This window comes from Cucurbita maxima, unplaced genomic scaffold, assembly GCF_002738345.1.
Source record: "Cucurbita maxima cultivar Rimu unplaced genomic scaffold, Cmax_1.0 Cma_Scf00011, whole genome shotgun sequence".
Classification (NCBI taxonomy): Eukaryota; Viridiplantae; Streptophyta; class Magnoliopsida; order Cucurbitales; family Cucurbitaceae; genus Cucurbita; species Cucurbita maxima.
The window spans coordinates 1930157-1955334 of NW_019272027.1; the positions used below are offsets into that span (position 1 = coordinate 1930157).

General features: G+C 36.5%; 2 protein-coding genes across 2 annotated transcripts in view; both read left to right on the forward strand.

Annotated features, from left to right (window-relative positions):
* Window positions 1–10650, forward strand: part of LOC111485986 (methylmalonate-semialdehyde dehydrogenase [acylating], mitochondrial) — a 13150-nt gene extending 2500 nt beyond the window's left edge. Inside the window, exons 8-19 of the mRNA XM_023132968.1 lie at window positions 405–484; window positions 797–862; window positions 7224–7274; window positions 7377–7528; window positions 7924–8014; window positions 8146–8226; window positions 9115–9192; window positions 9300–9335; window positions 9421–9464; window positions 9558–9636; window positions 10180–10270; window positions 10447–10650. Of these exons, the coding sequence (XP_022988736.1) occupies window positions 405–484; window positions 797–862; window positions 7224–7274; window positions 7377–7528; window positions 7924–8014; window positions 8146–8226; window positions 9115–9192; window positions 9300–9335; window positions 9421–9464; window positions 9558–9636; window positions 10180–10270; window positions 10447–10559 (962 nt within the window). The 3' untranslated portion in view covers window positions 10560–10650. The remainder of the gene's footprint in view (window positions 1–404; window positions 485–796; window positions 863–7223; window positions 7275–7376; window positions 7529–7923; window positions 8015–8145; window positions 8227–9114; window positions 9193–9299; window positions 9336–9420; window positions 9465–9557; window positions 9637–10179; window positions 10271–10446) is intronic.
* An 856-nt stretch (window positions 10651–11506) lies between these two features.
* LOC111485945 (dynamin-related protein 3A-like) lies at window positions 11507–22658 on the forward strand. The gene is made up of 19 exons (XM_023132920.1): window positions 11507–12108; window positions 14230–14512; window positions 14590–14618; window positions 14695–14796; window positions 15074–15142; window positions 15225–15284; window positions 15557–15670; window positions 16037–16085; window positions 16210–16319; window positions 16764–16856; window positions 17294–17386; window positions 17470–17607; window positions 18305–18418; window positions 19238–19277; window positions 19666–19820; window positions 19911–20057; window positions 21019–21071; window positions 21189–21288; window positions 21885–22658. The coding sequence occupies exons 1-19, from the start codon at window positions 11749–11751 to the stop codon at window positions 22125–22127; spliced, it is 2352 nt and encodes a 783-aa protein (XP_022988688.1). The 5' UTR covers window positions 11507–11748; the 3' UTR covers window positions 22128–22658.
* The last annotated feature ends 2520 nt before the right edge of the window (window positions 22659–25178 follow it).

The following is a 25178-nucleotide window of genomic DNA, read 5'->3' on the forward strand; positions in this document are numbered from 1 at the left end:
TCCCCCCCCCCCCCTTCCTCCCGACCACCACACACACACATATAAATAGAGCTTAATTAGTCATGAAGCAGAATGTATTTTCATTGATGAAGACCTTGAATGGATGCTTGAGTGCTTGGATCTTTTTTCTGTAGAAGAATACTTTTTTAAATAAGAAGAAATTACAAGAGAGAATTTAGATGTTGATGAAAGTGGTTTTACACTTGATACTTGCTCGCTCATAAATTCTGAGTTATTAGTTTGACCCAATGACTGAATAGCTGCCTTAAGCTGAAAATACATTTTCGCAAAGTTATTGAGTATATCATGGTGGAGGTCATCTCCATTTCCACGTTTTTTCTATATTTGACCAGCTGTAAATTGTTCCTGTCATTTCAGTGATCAGAACTTTCTTGCTTTTTCAGGGGCTTCTATAATCCTTGCAGAGTTAGCAATGGAGGCTGGATTGCCTAATGGTGTCCTAAATGTGGTTCATGGTACTAATGTGAGTTCTTTATCAATCTTCTTTTTGGATTTTTGGATGGCAAAGATAATATTGACCCCGTTGATTGATCTATCTATAATCCTAGATGTACAATCAAGGACAAATGTTGGTCTATAATGCTGTTAATTTTATTATTATTATTTTCTCACATGGCATTCGACAGTGTTGCAATATTGCAAGCTTCAAACTATATGATTAGATGCTGAAACCATGCCCATTAGATTGAACTCCTATCTTAAATCTGATGGCTGTCATTTGATTAGATTGCAACATCAACAAAATCTTATTTTAATTTTTGTGATTTTTATGCAGGATGTTGTTAATGCCATTTGTGATGATGAAGATATAAAAGCAATATCATTTGTTGGTTCAAACATTGTAAGCTATCTTACCTGAAAGAACTTATACTTCATGGAGTTTGAAATTTCGATACATTCTACATTCATTTCTACAAATGGTTTTCCGTGAAACATACTAAGATTTTAGGTTAAATTACAAATTTGGTCCCATTGATGTGGTTTTGAAAATTACAATTTCATCCTTGTGGATTGATAAAACCTAAAAAATAGTTTACCTTAAAAACTATAGGGACTAAATTATAAAGTTCTCAAAACTAAAGGATCAAATTTATAATTTTTTTTTTTTTTTTTTTTTTTTTTGATATGAGACAATTTCATTGATGAGTGAAATTTACAAGAGGGATGTATAATCCATGATGTTTACAAAAGACCTTCCCAATTTGCAATGAGGGAGGTATAACTATAGGAAGTAAAAATATTAGACAGTTTATACCAAGATATAGCTTGGTAAACAACATTGTCGAAAAATTTTGTGTAGGTCCATGTCGTTTCTGCGAATATTCTCTGATTTTTTCTTTCCACAGATTCCAAAAGAAATTCATGATGAGGTTTTTCCATAATAGGGCTTTTGCGTTCTTGAAAGGGTGGTACGTTAAGGCCATATCCAAAAAATCCTTTACCTCCCTAGGAAATGTGAGATGCCATCCGAATATATTAAGAATCGTTGTCCAGAAATTTTGAGTGTATGTGCATTGCATAAACAAGTGACTTTGTGATTCGTTTGCTTTCTTGCATAGTGGACACCAATTTGGAGAGAGAGTGATGTAAGGCATTCTTTTTTGAAGATTTTCACTTGTGCTAATGGCTTTATGCGCTATTTCCCAAAGGAAGAACTTCACCTTTTTAGGTTGATGTCCTTTCCATATTGTCTTTGCTAGCGTGAGATTTATTGTTTCTACTTTTTCCCCATGTCCATCATCAAGGATTTTGTAGAAAAGACCCCGTCAGCGCTGGGGAGCCAAGTTAGTGAGTCTTCTTTGTTTGACAATACCACAAGGGCAAGGTCAAGGCTTCGGCCCACTCTGTTGCTTCATTATCCTTTAGATTCCTACCAAGCTTCAAGTCCCAAAATTTGTTGACAACATTCCACGTTTCTTTAATCGTGGCTTTTTTGTTGTGAGAAAGCCTGTACAAAAGTGGATACTTCAAAGCTAGTGTGGTGTTATCAATCCATGGGTTGGTTCAAAATGATGTGCTTCCCCCATTCCCCACCTTATGGCGAGTTCGGTGGGTGATGAGATTTTGATGTTTCTTTATGTACTTCCAAGGCCCTTTTGTAGAAGATGGAGGGAGGTGATCTTTGTTTGATGTAGGAGTATATTTAGCCTTTATAAGATTCCACCATAAGGCCTTCATGATGATATCTCCATATCCATTTGGCGAGGAGAGCTGTGTTCTTCTTCCTTATCGAGAGAAGACCAAGACCTCCCTTTTCTGTTGGGAGGTTTATAATATTCCAACGAACAAGGTGTGCACTATCTTTCCACAAGTAATTTTTGAAAAGCCTTTCTATATCTGCGGCCACTTTTTGTGGCATTTCAAATAGAGACATATAGTAGGTAGGGAGGTTGGATAATGTGGCTTGTATTAGGGTAAGTTTTCCACCTTTTGAAGTATAACGTGATGACCATGTTGACAACCTTCTTTCTATTTTCTCAATAATAATCTTCCAGAAGGAAAAAGATTTGTGATTTCCTTTTAGAGGTAGTCCTAGGTACATATTCGGCCATTCTCCCTTTTTACAACCATATATGCTAGCAAATTCTTCAATGATCTCTGTGTGATAATATTGATGCCCATGATCTTTGTTTTTTGGAGATTGATATTTTGTCCAGAGAATCCTTCGAAGGTTTTTACCGTCTCAATCATGTTTTTTATGGAAGAGGCATTCACCAAATCAGAAAAGAGGATTGTGTCGTTTGCGAACTGAAGGTGGTTTATGCTCAAGCCTTCATTACCAATCTGAAAACCTTTGATCTGCCTTTGTCAGTAGGCGACTGAGACAATCCATTATCATGATGAAGAGAAAAAGGGATGGTGTGGCATAAATTTTCCCTCTCGGTCTTCCATTAATGATGATGGAGAAATTTGTGGATGAGATGCATCCTTTAATCCACCTTCGCCTTTTTGGGCCAAAGCCTTTTGCCACAAGAATGTTTTCGAGGAAAGTCCAATCAACCTTGTCGAAGGCCTTTTCCATGTCAAGTTTAATGACTACACCTTTTTGTTTCTTTCTTTCCCATTCATCAATGAGTTCGTTGGCCATGAGGGATGCATCAAGAATTTGTCACCCCTCAACAAAAGCTGTTTGTTGTCTAGTTATTGTGAAGGGGAGAACCTTTTTAAGGCGTTCTAATAATACCCTTGCTATGATTTTATATAGACCGGTTGTGAGGCTTGTGGGTCGAAAATCTGCAATAGTGCGAGCATCCAGTTTCTTTGAGATCAAACATATGTATGTTTCATTCAGGTTGCCATTAATAACTCCGTTTCGAAAAAAATCATGGAATACTCTCATGATATCAGCTCTCATGAAGTTCCAACATTTCTGAAAGAATTCTGAGGTAAAATCATCCGGTCCTGGAGTTTTGTCAGAGCCCAGATTCTGAATCGCCTTCCCCACCTCTTCTTCAGTGAAAGCAACCTCGAGGGAGGCAGCTTGCTGTTGATCAATAGGACTCTAGTCAAGATCGTGAGGAAATTCGCTGAGGGCATTGTCCTTTGTGTACAAGGACGTGTAAAAGGACACAAATTCTGATACAATTTCGTCTTCGTTTACTAAACTTATGCCTTGTGTGGACAGAATTTCCATGATGGTACTCTTTCGTTTGTAGCACGATGGAAAAATTTGGAGTTTATGTCACCTTCCTCAAACCATCGTTTTTTGCATTTTTGTCTCCAAGATTGCTCTTCATTTACTGCCAACGAAATAAGTTTTGCTTTCATGAGCTTTTTCTGTGTGTGTTGAACTAGTGTGATGGAGCCAGTTTCCTCCATCTGATCAAGGAGGGAATTTTGGTTAGCAATTGGTTCCTGTTTATCGAAATACAACCAAAAACCTCCTTGTTCCATTTCTTTAGGACTCCTCTTAGTCTCTTAAGTTTGTTGATGAAACCGTGCCCTGGCCATCCACGGAGGGGCGTATTCTTCCACCAGTATTCGACCATTGGCAAAAATTCAGAATGGTTCAGCCACATATTCTCAATACATAAGGGTGGGGGGCCCCATTTACAGCAACCCATGGAAAGTAGAATGGGATAATGATCAGATGTAGGTCTATTCAGTCTTTGAACCCCAGCGTTACTGAATTTTCCAAGGAGGCCTTCTGTGGCAAGAAATCTATCGATGAGTGTCAAGGTGGGTGGAGATCTGTTGTTTGACCATGTATAGAGTCCATTACTGAGGGGAAGGTCAATGAGTTCGGCTTCTCTTATGAAATTGTTGAAATGTCTCATGCTTTTGGTGGCTTTTCCACTGGATTTTTCATGTGCCCATCGAGAGGTATTGAAATCGCCCGCCAAAAGGCAATTCTCTGTACGTAAGCATGATAGGTCCTGTAATTCCTGCCAAAACAGATGTCTTTCTTGATATCTACAGGGGCCATAGATTCCTGTAATCCAAAAACTATAATTATCAGCCAGTGTAATATGTGTGGTCAAGGTGTATAAGCCTTTGGTGACTTCTGAAATGGTCAAAGTTGGGTCATTCCACATGATTAAGATCCCCCCTGATGAACCTGAGGCATCCAAAGCTGACCAACCAATATGTCTGGCACTCCATAGGGATTTAACTATCCAGGGATCAACATAATTCAATTTTGTTTCTTGAAGAATAACCATTGTGGGATTGTATTTAGGAGGAAGGACTTTATTAAGGCGCTCTTTTGCCAATCTCCCAATCCCTTAACATTCCAAGAGATAATAATCATAAGAGGTATTGACCTCCCAATTGAGACTGGCTCGATTTCTCATAATTGATGTTTGAAAGGAGGCCAGCAATCTCCCTAGTCAGTTTGCTCGATTTCTTGGTTGTAGTGGGCTTCTTTTTCCCGGATGGAATAGCCATGATGCACATGTGGTGCTCTTTTAGCCATGGTGCCTAGAATTGGATGGCTCCTGTTGGTGTGAGTGTTGCTGATATCGGGGGGACTTCTTCTGCCTCTGTTTCATCTTGCTTTCCTTGAAAAAGAGTGCCAAGCTCTGTGTCCACAAGGTTGATCTCTAACAACGGGTGAGAAATGTTGGCTTTTTTCGTGGTGGGGGATGGTGGGGGGTGGAGAGGGGTAAGGGGCTGGATGCATATTCATCATCTGATTCTTGGTCAATGCCAACAGTGGAGAATTTTGTTCCTGGGACAAGGAAGGTTTTTTGGTCATTTATGGTGATGGCATGTTTTTCTGGTGATATTGTCACAACTTGAGGGTCGGGGATAAAGTAGGGTGAGAGGTTGGTGGCCAATGGTTTATGTGGGGAGGCTATGGGTTTATGGGGCATGGAAGATGGGGAGGGTGGAGGAGTAAGGTTTGGTTGGGGGGTTGGTCTTTTTTTTAGAGGAGTTTGCTTGGAGGATAGGGGGCTGTCCATGGCGGGTGGGTATGGTTGTTACCTGTTTGGGGCTTTGTGGTATGACCATAGACTCTGTTATGAGTAAAGTTGGTGTTGAGTCTTGTTGTGCTTGAGAGGCCCCTTTAGGTGTTGTTTCTCGGTGGTTTGACCAATGATGTGGTCCAAGAATGCCACATGAAGTATCTGTAATAAACTCGGTATCCTCTGGGGTACAAAATCTTTTCATTACTTGTTCAGTGCGCCGGTAGCCAGTCATAATGTCAACAAATAATTCTCCATTAAAGCAAGGGTCTATATTGACCATAAGGGGAATCTTGGATGATGATGGTATTGAGATTTCTGCTGGTAGGAAACCCCATGTGTTTTTCTCAATACAAATGGTGGCTTCCACAAGGTCCACTCTCGATGAGGTCTTTTTAGCAATCTCAACAAAACCTCCACAGGCATCTCCTATGTGTTTCAAAGTATCGATGTCCCAACGATTTAGAGGAAGATTTTTTATTTTAATCCAACCTCCATACGAGGGAAGCACTGGGTCACTCAGGTGCTTTTCATCGGACCATGGTTCAATTTTCACGACGTAGATACCAACTTTTTGCCAACCTTTTTTATTCCCAACTAAGGAGGCTTGCTCCTTTGATGTGCACCGTAGAATCGCCTTGTCTGCTCTGTAGGGGTTTAGTTGACAGAAGTCGTTTAGCATGGATTGGATGCTCCTATTTATCATAAACCAATCATTGTGAAAATGCTTATGAGTGACAATCACCATCGTATCCCATACAGTATGAATGGGGGAGAGAGGAAACTCGTTGATCGTCTTTGCCTTTTTAGTTAGAATCGAAAGATACGTTTCTGCATCTGTCTTTCTATCTTCTAGCATTTGTAGCGACTTTTTAGTATCAGGCAAGGGTTGTGTAGGTCGATGTACATGGTCTTGCTTTCTACTTTTACGTCTTGAGTTTAATGGGTGGTCTGGAATTTTAGTGGACAGCAAGGAATAGTTTCCAATAAGATTGAAAAAGCTATCCAACCTTTTCGATCTTTGCCCACTGGGACAAACAATTTGTTGAGACCTCCATTTCCATGAAGCAATGAGATTTCAGCCATGGTACCCTTCTTGTTGGTGAGTTTTTCTATCCAAATGGTCTGTTCTGGAAAACGTTTCTCTTTGAAAAAGTTTTGGTTCAATGGAGCTAACAATAGCACTTTATAAGATGTTTGCAGCCAAGGGAAGGAGTCCCATTTCAAAGATAGGAAGAAAGCTTTGTCCCGAGTGATTTCTGATATCTTGATTCGTGTTCCCTTGTATCTATCATCTAACTCAATTGCGTAGGTCTTCCTATCAATGACTGTTTTGCATCTCTGAAACATTTGGTGTGGTGCCATTATAATTTAACCTAGATTCTATTATAGGAAAGGGCCTTTTCCACTTTCTGCTTATAGAACCCAGGATTATTAGATTGGATGTTTCTTCAAGGGGCAATCGAGTTTTAAAAGTTATTTATAGGATGAGACAGACCGAGTCGAGCTTTGGGTTATTATTAGTTTTTTTACTTGGTGTAGTACTGTAGTGTACACTTTTTACTTCTCTTTGTAACGACTTCTTTTCAATTAATGCCAATTGGAGCAGTTTCATGATCCTTTTTGGCATGGGATTTTTCCTTATCTTATCCAATTTTCACTTAAGAAACGTTTGTTTCTTTTAAAAATTATCACAACCTGTTTTGTTTATCAAGTTAATACAACCTAATATATTGATATTGATTCATTGATTGGATTTTAATTTGAAATTCTTCTTCTTTTTTTATGTGAAAGGCGGGCATGCATATATTTTCAAGGGGATCAGCTAAAGGAAAACGTGTTCAGGCAAGTAAACTAATCACAAATTTTAGAATACTTTTAGAAATATGTACTTGTTTTTAATGAAACTCTGCTAATTATCCGAGTGACTGTTTATGGCTGTTTCAGTCCAATATGGGCGCAAAAAATCATGCAATTGTCTTGCCTGATGCCAACATAGATACTACTTTGAATGCTTTGGTTGCTGCTGGTTTTGGTGCTGCTGGACAAAGGTGCATGGCACTCAGTACAGTTGTCTTTGTTGGAGACTCCAAATTGTGGTACTATTCCTATTTTTGGCTTTTTCAGATTCTTCAGCGTACATCACCTCTGTTTTGTATTGATGTTATGTTCATGCTTTTATTGGTAAAGTTGAGTAGTTTTTCATTTTGAATCTTACTGTTTTGAATTCGTCTAATGCAATTTGTGAATTGGAAGTTGGCAACTTCTTTGCAGTTGTGAGCTCTAGCTTAGACTTTTAGTGGTTAGGAACAGTTTGAGAAAACCATTGATCTTTGTACGTCTTGAAGTTAACAGATACCATGATAATTGTATTGTTTTTGTACTTTGGGACATGCAAAATTTGAATTCTTTGTACTGCATCTGTTCTAAAAAATATTTGTAGATTGCAGCCATAATACTTTATTTATCACAAAAGAACATAAACTTTTTCTAGGGAGGATAAACTTGTAGAATGTGCCAACGCTCTGAAGGTAAGTTCTGGAACAGAACCTGATGCAGATCTTGGTCCAGTAATTAGCAAGCAGGTACTTGGTCATTTTTTTCCTACAATTTAAACTTGAAAAAACTATTGTTTCTGTTTTTCATATTTCATTATTTCGTGGGAAGTCCGTCAGTGGCAGCAGTGTTATACTGAAAACAATTCCTTATTTCACAGGCAAAGGAGAGGATTCACAGATTAGTTCAATCTGGCATCGATAGTGGAGCCAGGCTACTGCTAGATGGGAGAGATATAGTGGTATTGTGTTACTGTTCATGTCCCAGTACTATCATTTTTTCTGTCGGCATTTGATAGATCTAGCTGATATGGGATGCATAATTTATCTATAATCCACATTGCATCATGAATAATTACTTGGCCTGCAAGTGGCATCACATGCTAATTTCTTAGGGAGTAATCGATTTTGTTGTAATACAAATGTAGTCAAGTCAATAAAGAGATTTAGTAGGCAGAGATGGTAATTTCAAATTTGGAGATCCTAAAATGATAAACCTCTAATCTATTATTTATCAATAAGAGTACAACCAAGGGAAGAATTATCGAGCTTCCTGCCTCTCTCAATTCACCCCTCAAGAACGAACTCAATAACTACCTCAAAGCCTTCACACACTCCATATATACCTAGACATTTCCACCATTACCTTAACTACCCAGTTACTTGGCCCGCCTTTAAGTAATTATCATCATCATGTGATTGCCTCGCACACTTTCTTGTACACATGCATTATCGGGGTCTGTCATAGAAGGCCAAAAGATCCTTTTATATGCCTAATAAATAGAACAAATATATTTTCCTGCATGCACAATTCCTTTAGCGACTTCTTCACAAAAGTACACTTTTCTCTCCCTGTTCTCTCTCTACTGTTTGTTTATGTTGATAAGGAAATTTAATGGCTATGTGTATGTAATAAAACACAGTGAAACGAGGAAGATTCTCTCGAATAATTTTTCTAGGGATGTAACTTTGCAAAGAATCAAAATTGCAAGAATGTAAATGAATGTTTCCAAGCATTGTCTTGATTTTCTGATGAGTTCTAATCCCCAAATGATTCCAAAGTAGTTTCATACAGATAAAGTTATAACGATGTCTGCATCTCCGCTGATAGTTTTTCATGATTGTAACAGGTTCCTGGATATGAGCATGGAAATTTTATTGGCCCTACTATCTTAACAGACGTGACGCCTGACATGGAGTGCTACAAGGTTTCTTTTTTTTTTTTTTTTAAAAAAAATCTTATAATGAGTGAAATTGCTATAATAATTCTGAACGTTGAACTAAACTTGGGAAATTACTATCTTGCCCTTTCCAGGAAGAAATATTTGGCCCAGTTCTGCTTTGCATGCAGGTTTGCTTGTCATACCTTTATCTTTCTGATTATTCTATCCGTTAGTAAAAGATATTGTTTTATTTAATTTTTCTTGCCCCATCAGGCTGAAAGTTTTGAGGAGGCCATTAGCATCGTTAACAGAAATAGGTACTGGATTGTTTGTCATTTCATTTATTCTCATAGCAGCTGCTTCTTTCTCTATTGCTTACATTCTTGGGAAAAATCATATGCTTCGAATAGGTATGGCAATGGAGCTTCCATATTCACCGAATCTGGCATAGCAGCGAGGAAGTTTCAAACTGAAATTGAAGCTGGACAGGTAACACTGAAAAGAAAATACTTTATTTTTTCTATATATATATATATACATACATGAACACGTACATACATATGTATATATATTTGGGGCACCGAGGCCCAACTCCTTACATTATGATCCTAGACAACCCTTCAGGTGATCTTGGAAGAGGCTTTTGCCTACCCTCAAAGAAATTAAAGTCCTGTTTGTTTTTTAAAATTGTGTTTGTTTTCTTACCCTTTCTATAACGTGGATTTCACCTTTCTCGAGAAATATTTGAATTCATAGTCAAATTCTAAAAAATAAACACTGTTTTTATTATTCATGTTTTAAATTTTTAAAAATTTAGTTTAGATTTTGAAAGCAGATAAGAAAATAAAGAAACTCAAGGTGGAGGCAATGTTTATGTTAACACTATTCCTTCGTGTTTATCATGTAAACTATGATATGATCTCATAACTTCCATTTTAAGGAATCGAAACCATAATTATTGCAAGTGCTTGGTTATCTCTGTTTTATTTGTACAATAGAGTATATCTCAAAATCACTTTCGATTTGAATTAGGTCGGAATCAACGTTCCAATCCCTGTTCCCTTGCCCTTCTTCTCGTTCACCGGCTCCAAGGCATCATTCGCTGGGGATCTCAACTTTTATGGTAAGCTTTTAGTTTAAACTTATCCCAGTTCATGAACTTTCGCCTTTATTGTTCTTTTGGTCCTTATATCTTGAAATATTTTGAGTCGTTTGCTTCCATGCTCAATACCAAAGTCGATTCACAATTTATTTAAGATTTTTGGGTTTGGAATTAAGAGTTTTGAGTTGTGGAAACAGGGAAGGCAGGGGTTAATTTCTTCACTCAGATCAAAACAGTTACACAACAATGGAAAGAATCAGGTGGGGGAAGTGCCGTCAACCTTGCAATGCCAATCTCTTTGAAGTCATAGGTTTTCCTCTGCTTCTTGTAATGTAATTACTCTTCATCAACTTTCTTCAGCTTTTCTTAGTGCAAATAAATAATCTCTTTCCCATTTTCTTCCTTTTTTTCTTTTTGGCAGTCTTTTCTCTTGTTCTTTGTTTGATTTGGATGGTTCTAACATCGCAGGTTGTTTTAATAAGTTTAAAATGAATTAGTCAAATTTCACCATCCACTCCCTTGGTATTTATCGTTGCACAACGCTCAAGCTATTGCTAGTAAATATTATTCACTTTGACTTCTTATATATTGCGTCAGTCTCATCATTTTAAAATGTCTGCTAGGTAGAGGTTTTCACACACTTCTAAATAATGTTTTTTTTTCTTTCAACCGTAGGATCTCACGTAGAATCTCACATAGAACTTTTACGGATAAGTTCAAATTAAATAATTAAAAAAATCACAAATTAAATAATTAAAAAAATCACAAATTAGATACCCATTTTAGTTTGTCTAGTGAGTAATAAAAAAATATTAAAAAAAATCAAATATAATTTAATTAAGTATAAACTTACCTTTAACCCCTTGAACTAATAATTTTACAATTTAAATTATCAACGGGTGAGAATTTATGGATTAATTCACGATGAAAGTTTCGCTTGACATGAATCAAAACATATGATGACATAAATCAAAACATATGAGCTATGTTGAGTGAGAATCAAGATGATGAAGAATCGAGATTACATCTAGAGAGGAAAGGTAGAGTTGTAGAGTTGAATGACTGCAGAGGCAAGTCGATTGTGTCACAGAACATGTATAGATAATTGTATTATAGAACCAAGTCGAACGAGTGTCAAACGAGTGTCAATGACATTGTATTATAGAATTAAGTCGAACAAGTGTCAGTTCGAACCAGCTTAGTAACGTAAATGGGAAGAAAAATCTTCCTTGTGAAATAGATTAAAAAATTAATTATTATTAGAGGCGTGGAATTGCTATTGACCGAAATTTGCCAACGCAGAGGGTGGCGTGATTGTATGTCCACCACCGCCGTCCTCCACCGCGGTTGATTCTCTCCGCCGTTCTCCCGCGGAGACCCGCAAAACTCTTCTTCCTCTGAACTTTTCGACCAATTTCAATCTCCTCAAACCGTATCTCTCATCAATTCAACGATTCCAAGAAACCCCGACTCCATCCTTGCCCAATCCACAGTCGTCCATGGCGAACGAACAAGTGCCTCCCTCTCCATCGTCTTCCTCCTCCTCTGCTGCTGCTCCCTTGGGCAACTCCGTCATCCCTATAGTGAACAAGCTCCAGGACATTTTTGCTCAGTTGGGCAGCGAATCCACCATTGAGCTCCCTCAGGTTGCTGTCGTCGGTAGTCAGAGCAGTGGCAAGTCGAGCGTACTGGAAGCCCTCGTCGGTCGTGACTTTCTGCCTAGGGGTTCCGATATCTGTACGCGGCGGCCATTGGTGCTTCAGCTCTTGCAGACCAAGACTGGTGAGGAGTATGGGGAGTTCTTGCACCTACCTGGGAAGAAATTTCACGACTTCTCTGAAATTCGGAGGGAAATTCGTGTAAGGCTTGTGTTTCTGACTCTGTCTTCTTTCATTGTTTGAACTCTGCGCCCATTTAAAGCTTAAACATGGTGGCTTCTGAAATATCATTTCCTGTTTTAATCGAGTATTATCAACCCGAATTGAGATAACTTTCAAAGCTGAAAGCTGTATAAGTGCTCCCGAACTATTTGATATATCAGGTAGATTGTTTCATTAGATTTGAGATTCGGGTACTTGTGAGGTTGAAACCAAAACATCTAAAAAGCGAATAGGAAGAGGAAGTTGGGAAGTATACCGTTCCTGCAAACGAACTTTAGGAGACTGTTTTTAACATTTTCCAGATTAATTTTTCCTTCCCCAATTCAACCTACTGGCTTGTGATGATCTTCTGCCTATGAGGATCCAACAGCGCAAGGGAAATCTTTTGCAAACATAAGTGTAGTGTTCATTTTTGGCAAGTTTGGATGGAAAGGAACAAAAGTTCTTTCACTTCGAAGAAGAATGTCTAGTTTCCATATGGGATTTAATTTCTTTTAACACCTTTACATGGTATTTGAATTTTTTTTTTTTTTTATATATATATTTTTCTTTTTTTTGCACATATTTTTCTAAGTCTACAAGGAAATTTTCCCTTGGGACTTCCAAATTAATGAGTACCTTCTTTAAACGTGAACGAGTTGAAGGATCTAGAGACCAATCATGGCGGTTCTTTACCCTAGTGTCATACAACCCCTCTGAATGTCAAATAAAATGGACTAAAGCTCAAGGCTTTTTGTGAGATCTCACATTGGTTGGAGAGGAGAACGAAACACCCTTTATAAGGGTGTGAAAACCTTTCACTAACAGACGCATTTTGAAAACCTCGAGGGGAAGCTCGAAAGGGAAAGTATAAAGAGGACAATATCTAATAGCGGTGGGCTTGAGCTATTACAAATGGTATCAGAGCCAAACACTGAGCGATGTGCCAGCAAGGAGGCTGAGCCCCGAAGGGAGGTGGACACGAGGCGATGTGCCAGCAAGGATGCTGGGCCCTGAAGGGGGTGGATTTGGTGGGGATCCCACATGGATTGGAGAAAGGAACGAGTGCTAGCGAAGACGCTAGGACCTGAAGGGGGAAGAATTATGAGATTGCACATTGGTTAAGGAGGAGAACGAAACACCCTTTATAAGGGTGTGGAAACATCTCCCTAGCAGATGCGTTTTAAAAACCTTGAGGGGAAGCTCGAAAGAGAAAGTCTAAAGAGAACAACATCTGCTAGCGGTGGGCTTGGGCCATTACACTTTTAGAGCCAGATAACCAACTGGCATGCAAGCATGGTTATGTTTATGATTCATTAAAGCTGGTTGAAGGAAGGCATTCCAATCTTTGATGGGATGCGGGCGGATGATCACTTAGATTTTGTTTAATGAATAAGAAAACAGTACTATGCCGAAGAGCTTTGTTTCGGCATTGTAGAAAGTTTAAGGTCCCTGAAAATTTAATATTCTGATCTAGTCGGCTTTTATGGAAGGTTTAAATTCAAATGAAAGGCTCCAAAGAATATGGCCTTCCTCGTTAATTGTTGCATTCAGTTATATTATATGTTATTTTTCATTGTTTTTAGTAGGAAAACTTGAAATTCAATACTTCAAGGCTTCAGTAGTGCCTGAGTTTTCAATTTGGTAGCAAAAAAGAGAAAAAAAAAAGAAGAAGTTATGTGTTGCTTTGTGGCAGTGGGTTGAAATAGAAATCTGCAATATTATGGGTCAACGTAGTTAAAGCTACTTGATGACACCCTTGAATATTAAGGAATCATTGAATTTTTGATGGAAAGCAAGTCTCCTGGGAAAAAGATCCGAGATGATTAAATATTATGCAGCTTTCTGTTCTGTTTTTCTAAAGAGCTAAGGAAATTATTCTTCCCCGGTTATCCACTTGATGGTAATTACTGCTTCATTTGTTTTTTTTTTAAAGGGAAAGAACGAAAAATAAAAAAGGGAGCATACTTAATAATCTTTTCTTCTGTCGTTTTCATACATGTAATACAATATTTCTCCCTCTAGCTATCTGTTGAAGTGAGTCACGTCATCTTGCATTTAGAGTATGTGAAAGCATAATAATAGTCTCCAACTTTCAATGTGCTCTTTTCTATGCTGTAGGCTGAGACTGATCGGGAGGCTGGAGGAAATAAAGGCGTCTCAGACAAGCAAATTCGTTTGAAGATCTTTTCACCTACTGTTCTCGATATAACTCTGGTTGATCTTCCTGGTATAACAAAAGTCCCAGTTGGGGATCAACCTTCTGATATTGAAGCTCGCATTAGGACAATGATTATGTCCTACATTAAAGTTCCAAGCTGTTTGATTCTTGCCGTCACACCAGCAAATTCTGATTTAGCTAACTCAGATGCTCTTCAGATTGCTGGAAATGCTGATCCTGATGGTAAGTTATTTCACAGCATTTAATCTACAAGTTAGCACTTTACTCCCGTCTAACTCGTGCATTTCATGTGTTTACAGGTATTAGAACGATTGGGATAATCACAAAGGTTATAAGTTTACTAAGTAAATGTTTATTTTGCTGATGAAATCAGTTTCTGATTGCTCTCTTCTTTGTTATCACAGCTAGACATAATGGATAGAGGCACTGATGCACGTAACCTTTTGTATGGAAAAGTGATTCCCTTGCGACTTGGCTACTTTGGTGTTGTGAATCGAAGTCAGGAGGTATTTACAAACTTGACGAGGATGCAAACTCTTGTTATTGATGTTTATTCTTTTAAATCTTTTTATTTTTATTTTTCCTAGTTACAAGTTAGTAGTCAGCTTTGTCTAGGGATTTGTTTTTCATTTTTTATCATGTATCTTTATAACAAGTCTTTACATAACCAAGAGGGAACAATGATGATCACTAATGCTATTTCACAATATGCTCATTTATGACGTACCTCTATTTCTGGTGCAATGGTTCTGATTAGTTCTGTTTATTTCATTTCTAAACCAGGATATTTTACTGAACCGGAGTATCAAAGATGCACTTATAGCTGAGGAGAAATTTTTTCGCAGCCATCCAGTATGATCATGCTATACCCTTGTTATACAATGAGGAAGGATTCTTGAACATATTTTTATTTATGGATTTAGCTGTTACTTAGGTATATGATGGTCTGGCTGATCGTTGTGGTGTTCCTCAATTGGCCAAGAAGCTGAACCAGGTATTAAAATTGGGCATTTGGATGTGGGATTATATTTTCTTTTAGATGTGAGCTAACCTCTTATCTCGGAGTCTCTCTCTCTCTCCAACACTCTCCTTTAATTTGAATGATTTTCAAGTTTACTGTCTGATTGTGATTTTTTGTCAGTCATTTAATTCAAGCTCGTAAAGTTCGGATCCAATTCTATGAATTTATTGTTGATTTGAATTTTTAATCACTTTTCTCTCTCTCTCTCTCTTTTTTTGTTGTTGTTGTTGTTGTTGTTGCTGCAGATTTTAGTGCAACATATCAAGGCAATTCTACCTGGGTTAAAGTCACGCATAAGCTCTGCACTAGTTTCAGCTGCCAAAGAGCATGCCAGTTATGGAGATATAACGGAGTCAAAGGTGTATTTGATTGCTAAAGATTATTTTTATGGTTCAGAGGTTTTACGTAGTTAGAAAGTATCCCTTGTTGTTTGACGTTCTTTTATCTATTTTCCACAAGGAATTATTGATGGTCTCACATTGCATTTTGAGTCTTATAAAGTATTCTGTGGTGTCATTGAGTTAATCGTGCCATGCTTGGGCAAATCTACTTTGTCTGTTGCCTTTTTCTTTGTTGTCAACTTTCTCTATCTGGATCCAGAAAAATAAAGAGTCTCCTCAGCTTCTGTTCTATTTTTGCGATCGCAACTTCAATTTAGTTAAAAATTCACTCGGCTTGATGTTGGGTAATGGTTTCACCCTGTGATGTTATTGTTGCTTGATTAGGCTGGTCAAGGTGCTCTACTTCTGAATATTTTATCCAAATATTGTGAAGGTTAGTGTGATTTCACTTTCTTTTTTTTCCTTTCCATGTGCAACATGCAAGCTGAGCTTGTCATTTTACAATTCTAGCCATGTTCGGCTTAAGAACTGAATTATTTGTTTGTTGTTGGAAATAGCATTTGCATCAATGGTTGACGGGAAGAATGGAGAAATGTCAACATCTGAGCTCTCAGGTGGTGCTCGTATTCACTATATTTTCCAGTCAATATTCGTGAAGAGTTTAGAGGTACATCCGGCTTCATTTTTTTGGTAGTGAATTTCCATGGTTTGGGTCCTCATTAGTGTTTTCTTCATGGAATAATTAAAAGAAAATCTTCAGACTCGTACTTATCTTTCATTTGATTGGATGAGCTGCTTGCTTCTGCGGTCATTTTTGTGAAACATGTGACAAAACTTTCCATCTTTCTTTACTTCCTAAACGTAAGAATTAAAACAACTGAGTGAAAAAACTAGAAACATTTATTCATTTGGCTGATCTTCTGCTAGGCTGTCTGATCTTGTATTGGATGGACTATTGATCTGGGCAGATTTTTAAATGCTTACATTTTTACCATCTCGGTAACTTGTATCCTGATTTATGTGTAGTTCTTTGCTATTTCTTCATGCAATTAATGCCGTCAGAGTAATGGGGGAGTGTTAACTCTCACTGATACTGAAATATTACTCGCAGGAAGTGGATCCATGTGAGAACTTAACTGATGATGACATCCGAACTGCTATCCAGAATGCAACTGGCCCTAAATCTGCTTTATTTGTACCCGAAGTAGGTTATGCCCTTTTTTCTTCCCAATCTATATTGCTCATTATAGTCGTTGTACTTTCTGTTTTTATGAGATAAATTCATAACTCGTCATTTTATGCATGTTTTCAAGTTTTGACATTAGGTTCACTCACTTAGTAGGGTTTAGTTCCTTACCATTGAATATATGAGGAATACAAAAGAGGGGGGATAACAACCCCTCAGAGTCAAATGAGCTATCAGAAAGGAGTGCTAATTCAACTTTGATACAATGAATTGCAATTATAAAAGAATTTTGAGACAGTGCACCTTGAGGTTAAAATCTCATTATGTCCCACTGTACTTATTTCTAGTATGTGAAGGTATTGTGAAATCTTAGTGGTTACACCGTGTTTGATAGAATTTAGCCATAACATATTATGGACTGGGTTCGCCTTATTTTGATGCTGATCTGTGTGTAGGTTCCTTTTGAAGTTCTTATTCGCAAGCAAATAGCTCGCTTACTAGATCCAAGCCTCCAGTGTGCAAGGTTGATATATGAGGAACTAGTTAAGGTGGTTGTTTTTTTTGGCTGCGTTTTGTGCATAATTTTATTATTACTTGCTTATAGTTTTCTGATATTGGTTGTTCTCTTCAGATTAGCCATCATTGCGTGGTAAATGAACTACAGAGATTTCCTGTTTTAAGAAAGCGCATGGATGAAGTTATGGGCAATTTTTTGCGAGAAGGTCTTGAACCCTCAGAGACTATGATTGGGCATATCATCGATGTGGAGGTATGTCATCTATGCTTGATTTTGTGGTGATTCATCCACAAACACACAAAATCATTTTGATGTTATGTTGGTTAACCACATAAGTCAATAGCTGAAATATTTTTCTTATTTTGGAAAATATGGATTGGTATAATTATTGGTCTATTTGAACTATGGATTTTGTGACACGTAATTTGTTAGATAACACTTTACCGATCGCCATAGTTTTATGAAATACACGCCAGAGGTTAGAAATATTATTTGTTTCGGAGTTTATGCTGGTCTTCATTGTAGTGGTAATTTGATTCCCATACGCAAGGGAGTCGGTCAAGTAGTTTCATGAATACTTGGGTCACTTCAGGATTCTGTTTACTGCACAAGGGCAAACTCCTTGGTTCTCTATCCATAAATTAATATCCAAGAAAGTACTGTGTAATCTTCTCCAATCATTTTATATTGACAATATTTTACTATTTTTATGTGATGGAGCAGACGAATTAATCATCAAAGTTATTATGTCCCAGAATTGGATGGCATTTTCTCAATGGACATTGATTTTAAATTTCTTGAACGGAAGTCTTAGTATGAAATTAATTTTTGTTTTCTTTGGCCTTTCCATGCCAATAACTTGTGTTAATGATTTTTTATTTACCAGCTTTTGCCTTTTGTTCTTATTAAATGTTTGACCATGAATGTCATATTGTACTCGTATTTGCAGATGGACTACATAAACACTTCACACCCGAATTTTCTTGGTGGGAGCAAGGCTGTTGAGATTGCATTGCAACAAGTCAAATCTTCTAGGGTTTCCCTGCCTATCTCTAGACAGAAGGTAAAGTCGACAACTGGTTATCGTTTTTTTTACTTTATTTTTTTAAATAAAGAAATGTATATATATTTTTAGTACAATAGATGTGGTGAATAGATATTTGAACATCTGACCCCAAAGAAAGGAGGAGATATCAATTATTGTCGAGCTATAATAAGTCAATCCTATTAGTGATGTTAAAGATATCCTTCTAGAATTTTTGTTTAGGTGGCAACTGACCGACGTGATTTTTTTAATATACTTTTATATAACTATTATGTTTAGCAACATTTGATCACCAAAATTTAAGGTTTGTATAATGTTTTAATCAAAACTGAGGCTTATGCTTCATCTTTTCAAGATGGCTGCTTTGGAAGGAGCATAATTACATGATTTTTGATATCGAAGAAGAGACATCTTTCACCCAGGAGCCCATGATTCTTTTTGTGATAGTGTGTGTAGCATACACTCTCCTGGTGGTGTGTTACCAATAAGAAATTTTTGTATCCATGGTCTTCTAGTGAATACTAAAGATTGAAAGACTCTTATTTTGTAGTTCTTTGGGCTGGGGTTTCCTTTACCCACCAACGCCCCTAGTATACTTTGTGGTTGGTTTTCTCTTTTGAATATAGCATTTTGTTCCTTAGAACAAAAAAAAGAAGTTGCCTTTTCCTTTCCCAAACTAGCTTGTGGTTCTTGTTTAATACTAAATTTTGTGTTGATTAGGATGGTATAGATCTTGATAAGGCTGCACACGGGATAATCAGTTAAAATGATAATTTATTGCCCAGTGTTTGCCTTCACATTTTTATACTATTTTTATTTATTTGTTATGGTTAACAGGCTCGTCCATTGGCAGAAGCTGAAAAAGTTACTTTGTCTGGTAATTATACTATTCTTCTCCTTTGTCTATGAACACCAACTTTTAATGCGAAAGCTAAACACATGTAATAAAATGTTTAATAATATTCTTGCAGTGTTTTATTTTGTTTCTAATTTCCAAAAATTATTTAAAGAAGTATCTGAAAACAAAAGATTTATATATTTGTACCAAAAAGAAAATATCAAATATTATACATATAGTGGAAATGTCTCCCTTACAGCCATCAGTTTAATAAAAGATGACTGGTTCTATTATTGGAGTACTCTCATTGATTTAGTTGCATAAGGGCCTATATGAATTAATCTATTAACTATTTTCTGCATTTTTATCAATAATTCTTATGGTTTTTCCTCATCAATATGAATTATTGTGTCCTTTAACTTGTCAGGAGGCACAGGGAGTTCTAATTGGGGGATTTCATCTATTTTTGGTAGTAATAGTAGTGATAACCGTACTTCTGTTAAAGAAAATTCATCAAAAAAACCATTTGGAGAGCCTCTTCATAATGTTGAGCACTCTTTCTCAATGATCCAGTTGAGAGAGGTTAGTCATAATACCACAATCGTATTAATCGATTTTCATCTTTCCACACTGTTTGATTTAACCTGGCTAACAGGTTTTATGTTGTTATAGCCACCAACTGTTTTGAGGCCCTCAGAAACCCATACGGAGCAGGAGGCTATTGAAATTGCTATAACTAAACTGCTTTTGAGATCCTATTATGATATTGTTAGAAAGAATATTGAGGACTTGGTACCTAAAACCATCATGCACTTCCTGGTAAGTTTAATGCTTTAATAATACTGCCAGTTCCTATCATATTTTTCTTCAATTAAATACTGGAAGGGAAGCTTGGAGATTCTTAAATAATTGAATCAATGAGATTCTCAAAAACCAATTGCTTGCTTTCTTGTTATGAATTCATTAAAATGCATCCGTTCTTTTTATCATCAGTTTTGTTCTTTTCTGTGTATCTCTTGAATTTTAGTCTTTTTTTGTTTGTTCAATGAAAAGTTTGTTTCTTGTTCAAACGATTCATTAGATATATCTCTTCGATCTTGTTTCTTGAACAAAGAATTATATTCCTTAAATGAAGTTGATAATCGACATGTTTATATTATTGTTAGATTTGGAAGTACCATCAAAATTGGAAATGTTATACTAGAGAACACTTGGTGAATAAGAAACAGTATGTTAATCAGAAACAACTAACAAATTGAGGGGGTGATTATTTATCATCATACTTTGTTGCTATTGACCCTAAGGTGTAGCTAAGGAACTTGTCCTTCCGCTCGTTCCTCAGTATTGTTGTTTATGCAACTTTTTTTGAAGAGAATCAAGATTATCTCTCTTATCCTGCTACTTAGTACCTATTGGTCATATTGACTCAACGTTTCCAATGTTCATCTTCTTTTGCCTGATAATTTGAAGTATTGAATTTTCAAGTGAATTCAACGAATCATAACGCAAGTTTATGTGACAACTGACCAGCTAACTTAACAGCCCTACAATCTAACCAATCACTTTTGAGCTAGGCAGAAAGGGTAAACTCATAGGAGCATGGTTGATTAGACAAGTTAGCAACATGTTTTGTGATATCTGACCTACCTAGTGATGTATACTTCCTTCTGTCTATTTTTGTTCTTGTTCTTTGTTTCGAGTTGGAGTAGAACATGCTGTTTTGCGAAAGCAACTAAATAGGATCATATTTAGTGCTTATGTTTTGGTTGGTTTGATTCAGGTAAACCATTCAAAGCGCGTTCTGCACAATGTATTCATTAAAAAACTTTACAGGTATTCTGCTTTTGGATGCTCTTGACCTTGCATCTTTAAAACTTATTGACGTTATGGATTATGTTCTATTTTTGTTTTGTTAAGTGTTCTATGTTTTGGTGTAATATTGTAAAACAGAGAGAACCTGTTTGAAGAGATGTTGCAGGAGCCGGATGAAGTGGCAATGAAGAGAAAGCGTACAAGGGAAACTCTCCGTGTACTTCAACAGGCTTTTCGGGTATGATTTTCCTGGTCACGTGATGACAAATGGCAATGCTTGTGTCGTTTTATTTTTTTAACAAGAAAAAAATGATAATAGACTAAGATCGAAAGATACAAACTAAGCAAAAATATAAATAATATACAATGAGAAGCCTTAATCTTTTATTGGTTTTCTGCATTTTTGTGATATCCACATTGGTTGGGGAGGAGAACGAAACATCCTTTATAAGGGTGTGGAATCCTTTCCCTAGTAGACGCCGTTTTAAAAACTTTGAGGGAAAGCTCAAAGAAGACAATATCTGCTAGCGGTGGGCTTGGGCCGTTACAATTTTTGTTTTTTGTTCTTTAGCTAGCTGAAACTTCTATTACTTTGTATTCTTCCTGCATTATTATTTTCAATAAAGCTCCAGAGAGATGGATTCATAATTAGATGAACTATTCACGGAACAAAAAAAGCCTAGGGGCACGAGACAGTAAATAAAATTACGACTAAAGAACAATTTTTATTGAGTGTTCTATCATGGTTCCTATTGAAATAATGGTTCAGTTCAGTATGCTGTTTGATCATGACATTAGCACGAATGAAGATATATGAACATATCATGATTGCAGACATTGGATGAATTGCCTTTGGAGGCTGAAACAGTTGAAAAGGGATACAACGTTGGTGCCGATCCAACCGGATTACCGAGGATCCATGGACTCCCAACATCATCAATGTATTCTACATTCAGTTCCAGTGATTCATATTCTGCTTCTCCAGGGCACCTGAAATCCCGCAAGTCATCTCATTCAGGGGAGCATTTGTCTCCATTCCATGCTAATGCTGAGTTAAACGGAAGCGGATTCTCGTAAACGCCTGGAAATATTATGCGTCGACCAATCTGTAAGACATCTGATTGTGCATAAGAGTCCAGTCATTACTGAATGAACGCAATATATTTGATTTTGGAGTTGGGAAGCTAGCTCTTTTGACCAACTGCAAGAACATACAAGAACATTCAAGAACATACAAGATAAAATAACTTTTTATGTTAGATTGCATTGTTTATGAGGGTGGTATTAGAATAAATAGGGAGCAGATGAAGTAGTAACTCCATTTGGGAAGGCAGCTGGTTGTAAAAATATATTGACAGTGAAATTGTTCAGATCTTGTTTGGAATCAATGGGCAATTCTGCAGCTGCGTAGTGTTCATCAATTGTAATTTTCCCCCTTTTTCCGATTCACATCATATCTTATTGGGGGGTTCTATATGTTTGGACATCACTTGTGGCTTTTCAGCCCAAACTTCTGTAATTGCAATTTTGAGGTAATCTTGTGTAACTAAATAATGAGCTGTTTTCAAGCTCTGCTATGCACTCGAGGATTGTTTCCAATCTTGCCAATGATCAAAGGTAACCTCTCTTCCTCCCCCGTACTTGTACTTGTTAGTTAGGTCGCACAATAATACACACTTGATCTAAATGAATACAAAGAGAAATGTTGGCTAAAGGTTTATATGGACGATAGAATACATTTTCAAAGCACAGCCTAATTGAATATATAAATGAATATATAAATGGTTCAACTGTAGCATTTACTTGATATGTCATTTACTATACATAGTTTTACTATAATTAACTACTCCATAACCTAAAGATACTTTGTGAAAAAATGAAAGGTATTATATTTCAAATAATGAACTTGTGTTAGGTTCAAGTTGACATGAAAAATACCCGTGCATGTGCGTGTGAACGCGTGCGTTGATTGAAAAAAATCCTGCCGTTTATGTGAAAGTGATATCTATATTAACATTAATGGCATGTTTGAGATGACTCTTACACTTTTAGATGTGATTTCACCTCATACAAAATAAGTTTGAATAACTAAAAGTATGTTATATTTTTAGAGTGATTTCGAAGTAAAAAATGAATTTTTAACAATTTTAAAAGTACTCTCAGACTATTAAAATTGATTAAAAAAAATAATGGGTAGAATAGTTGATAACGTGGGTCATCAACATTTATTCGATTTCTAACAATATCAGCGGAGGAAATCAGAATTTTTGGATTTAATATAAAAGTCATGGGATTAATTCGACAACTATTTTGGAATATAGAAGCACGGAGTGGTTTAGTGGTAGCATAATACCCTGCCATAGTACGCATTATACAATGATGATCTCTGTGTCGAGAAGTTGATCAACATTTTATTTAATATCATCGAAGTAAATAAGAACTTTTTGGACATATAAAAGTCGGGTAATTGCTTTGACAACTACATTAACTTGAAGAAGCGCCAGTGGTCTAGCGGTAAAATAGTACCTTGACACGATATAAACCCGAGTTTGATTCCCGATTGGTGCATTATGTGATGTGATCTCTATGGGCTTGAAGAAGCACCAACTTGAAGATTCTTGGGACTTGAAGAAATACAGATTCTGGTTCGATTCTCTAGCTTGAAGAAGCACTAGTCAAGAAATACAGATTCTGGTTCAATTCTCTAGCTTGAAGAAGCACTAGTGGTTTAGTAGTAGAATATAATACATATTCTGATTCAATTCCCGGTGAATCATGCGATGGTGATCTCTGTATTGAGTATTTGATAACATGGATCATCAACATTTATTTGATTTTTGACAACATCATCGGAGGAAATCAGAACTTTTTTTGGACTTATATTAAAAGTCATAGGATTGCTTCGACAACTATATCGGAATAGTTGATAACACAATCCATCCTTTGGAGAGGTCTCTACACCCTTATATATGAGCTAACAAATATTGTCCTTTAGACCCTCCGAAGTGGTCTAGTACTAGAATAGTATCCTGCCATGGTACAAACCATGCGTGACTTCTGCGTTTGATAACACAACACAATCCACCCTCTAGGAAGAAGTTTCCACACCCTTTAGTTTAATTAATCATTTAATATTACTTTAATTTAAAATTAATTATTCAAATTAATTGTTGAATTAAAATGAGGAAGAAAGTCAAAATGTTGACTTCACTTAATGGAAGTGAAAAACCATGTTTGAGTTAGTGGAATTTTGAGTTTCAAAATTTGATGATCTCAAATTTGCATAACATGCTGAGTCTATAAATAGAGTGATCACGGTACATGAAACTTCTTGGAAAAACCTTGAGAAAAACTCTCACAAATTCTCTCTTCATATATACTAAATCCCTTCTGGATTCCACAATCTTGTTCTAATGTCGAAAAATAGTAGAGAAGACACTAGTAGTGGTTCGAAACCAGTTCGTAAGGGAAAAGAAATTTGAACTTCAAAAGGTTAGTACTCAAACTCCTTGAGTTTTAATACTTGTACATGCTAGTTATTTACTATAATTCATGTTCTAAGAGTGCCAAAGATCCAAATTACTTCGGCATATGTTATAGTAACACCATCATGAGCAAGCTACCAAAGTTAAAGATCATAAAGGTTTGGAAACCTATATCGACCCCTAGAGATAAGATTCAAAACAGAATCGTTTAGAACTTCAAGATCTTCCCATAAGCTCAAATAAGGTAGAATTAGACCTAAATGAACCTAGAACCTACAGTAAAGCCTCTGGTACCTTCTAAAATAAGGATACGATTAGAGTCTAGGAAGTATATTTTTATACTCACCCTTTTACTTCTTTTTCAAGTGTTCGGTTAAGGTGGGGAGCATTTGAGAGTTGCATGGTCACGTGTCATTGTATTTTGAGTCTTATATTTTTTTTGTAATTGTATCCCGAACCCGTTTCTCCACTTGTAATAAACTCGAACAATAAAACCAAAACAAAAAAAAAAATGTTATAATAGGATGAGAAGCCAGAAGAGGAAATTACGGATTTACCCTTAAATATACCAAAAAAAAAAAAAAAAAAAAAAAAAAAAAAAAAAAAAAAAAAAAAAAAAAAAAAAAAAAAAACAAAAAAAAAA

Coding starts and splice junctions, on each gene's coding strand:
- LOC111485945 (XM_023132920.1), top strand. CDS start 11,749: ATGGCGAACGAACAAGTGCCTCCCTCTCCATCGTCTTCCTCCTCCTCT. Junction 16,857..17,293: donor CTGCTTTATTTGTACCCGAA/GTAGGTTATGCC, acceptor ATCTGTGTGTAG/GTTCCTTTTGAAGTTCTTAT. Junction 17,387..17,469: donor TATATGAGGAACTAGTTAAG/GTGGTTGTTTTT, acceptor TGTTCTCTTCAG/ATTAGCCATCATTGCGTGGT.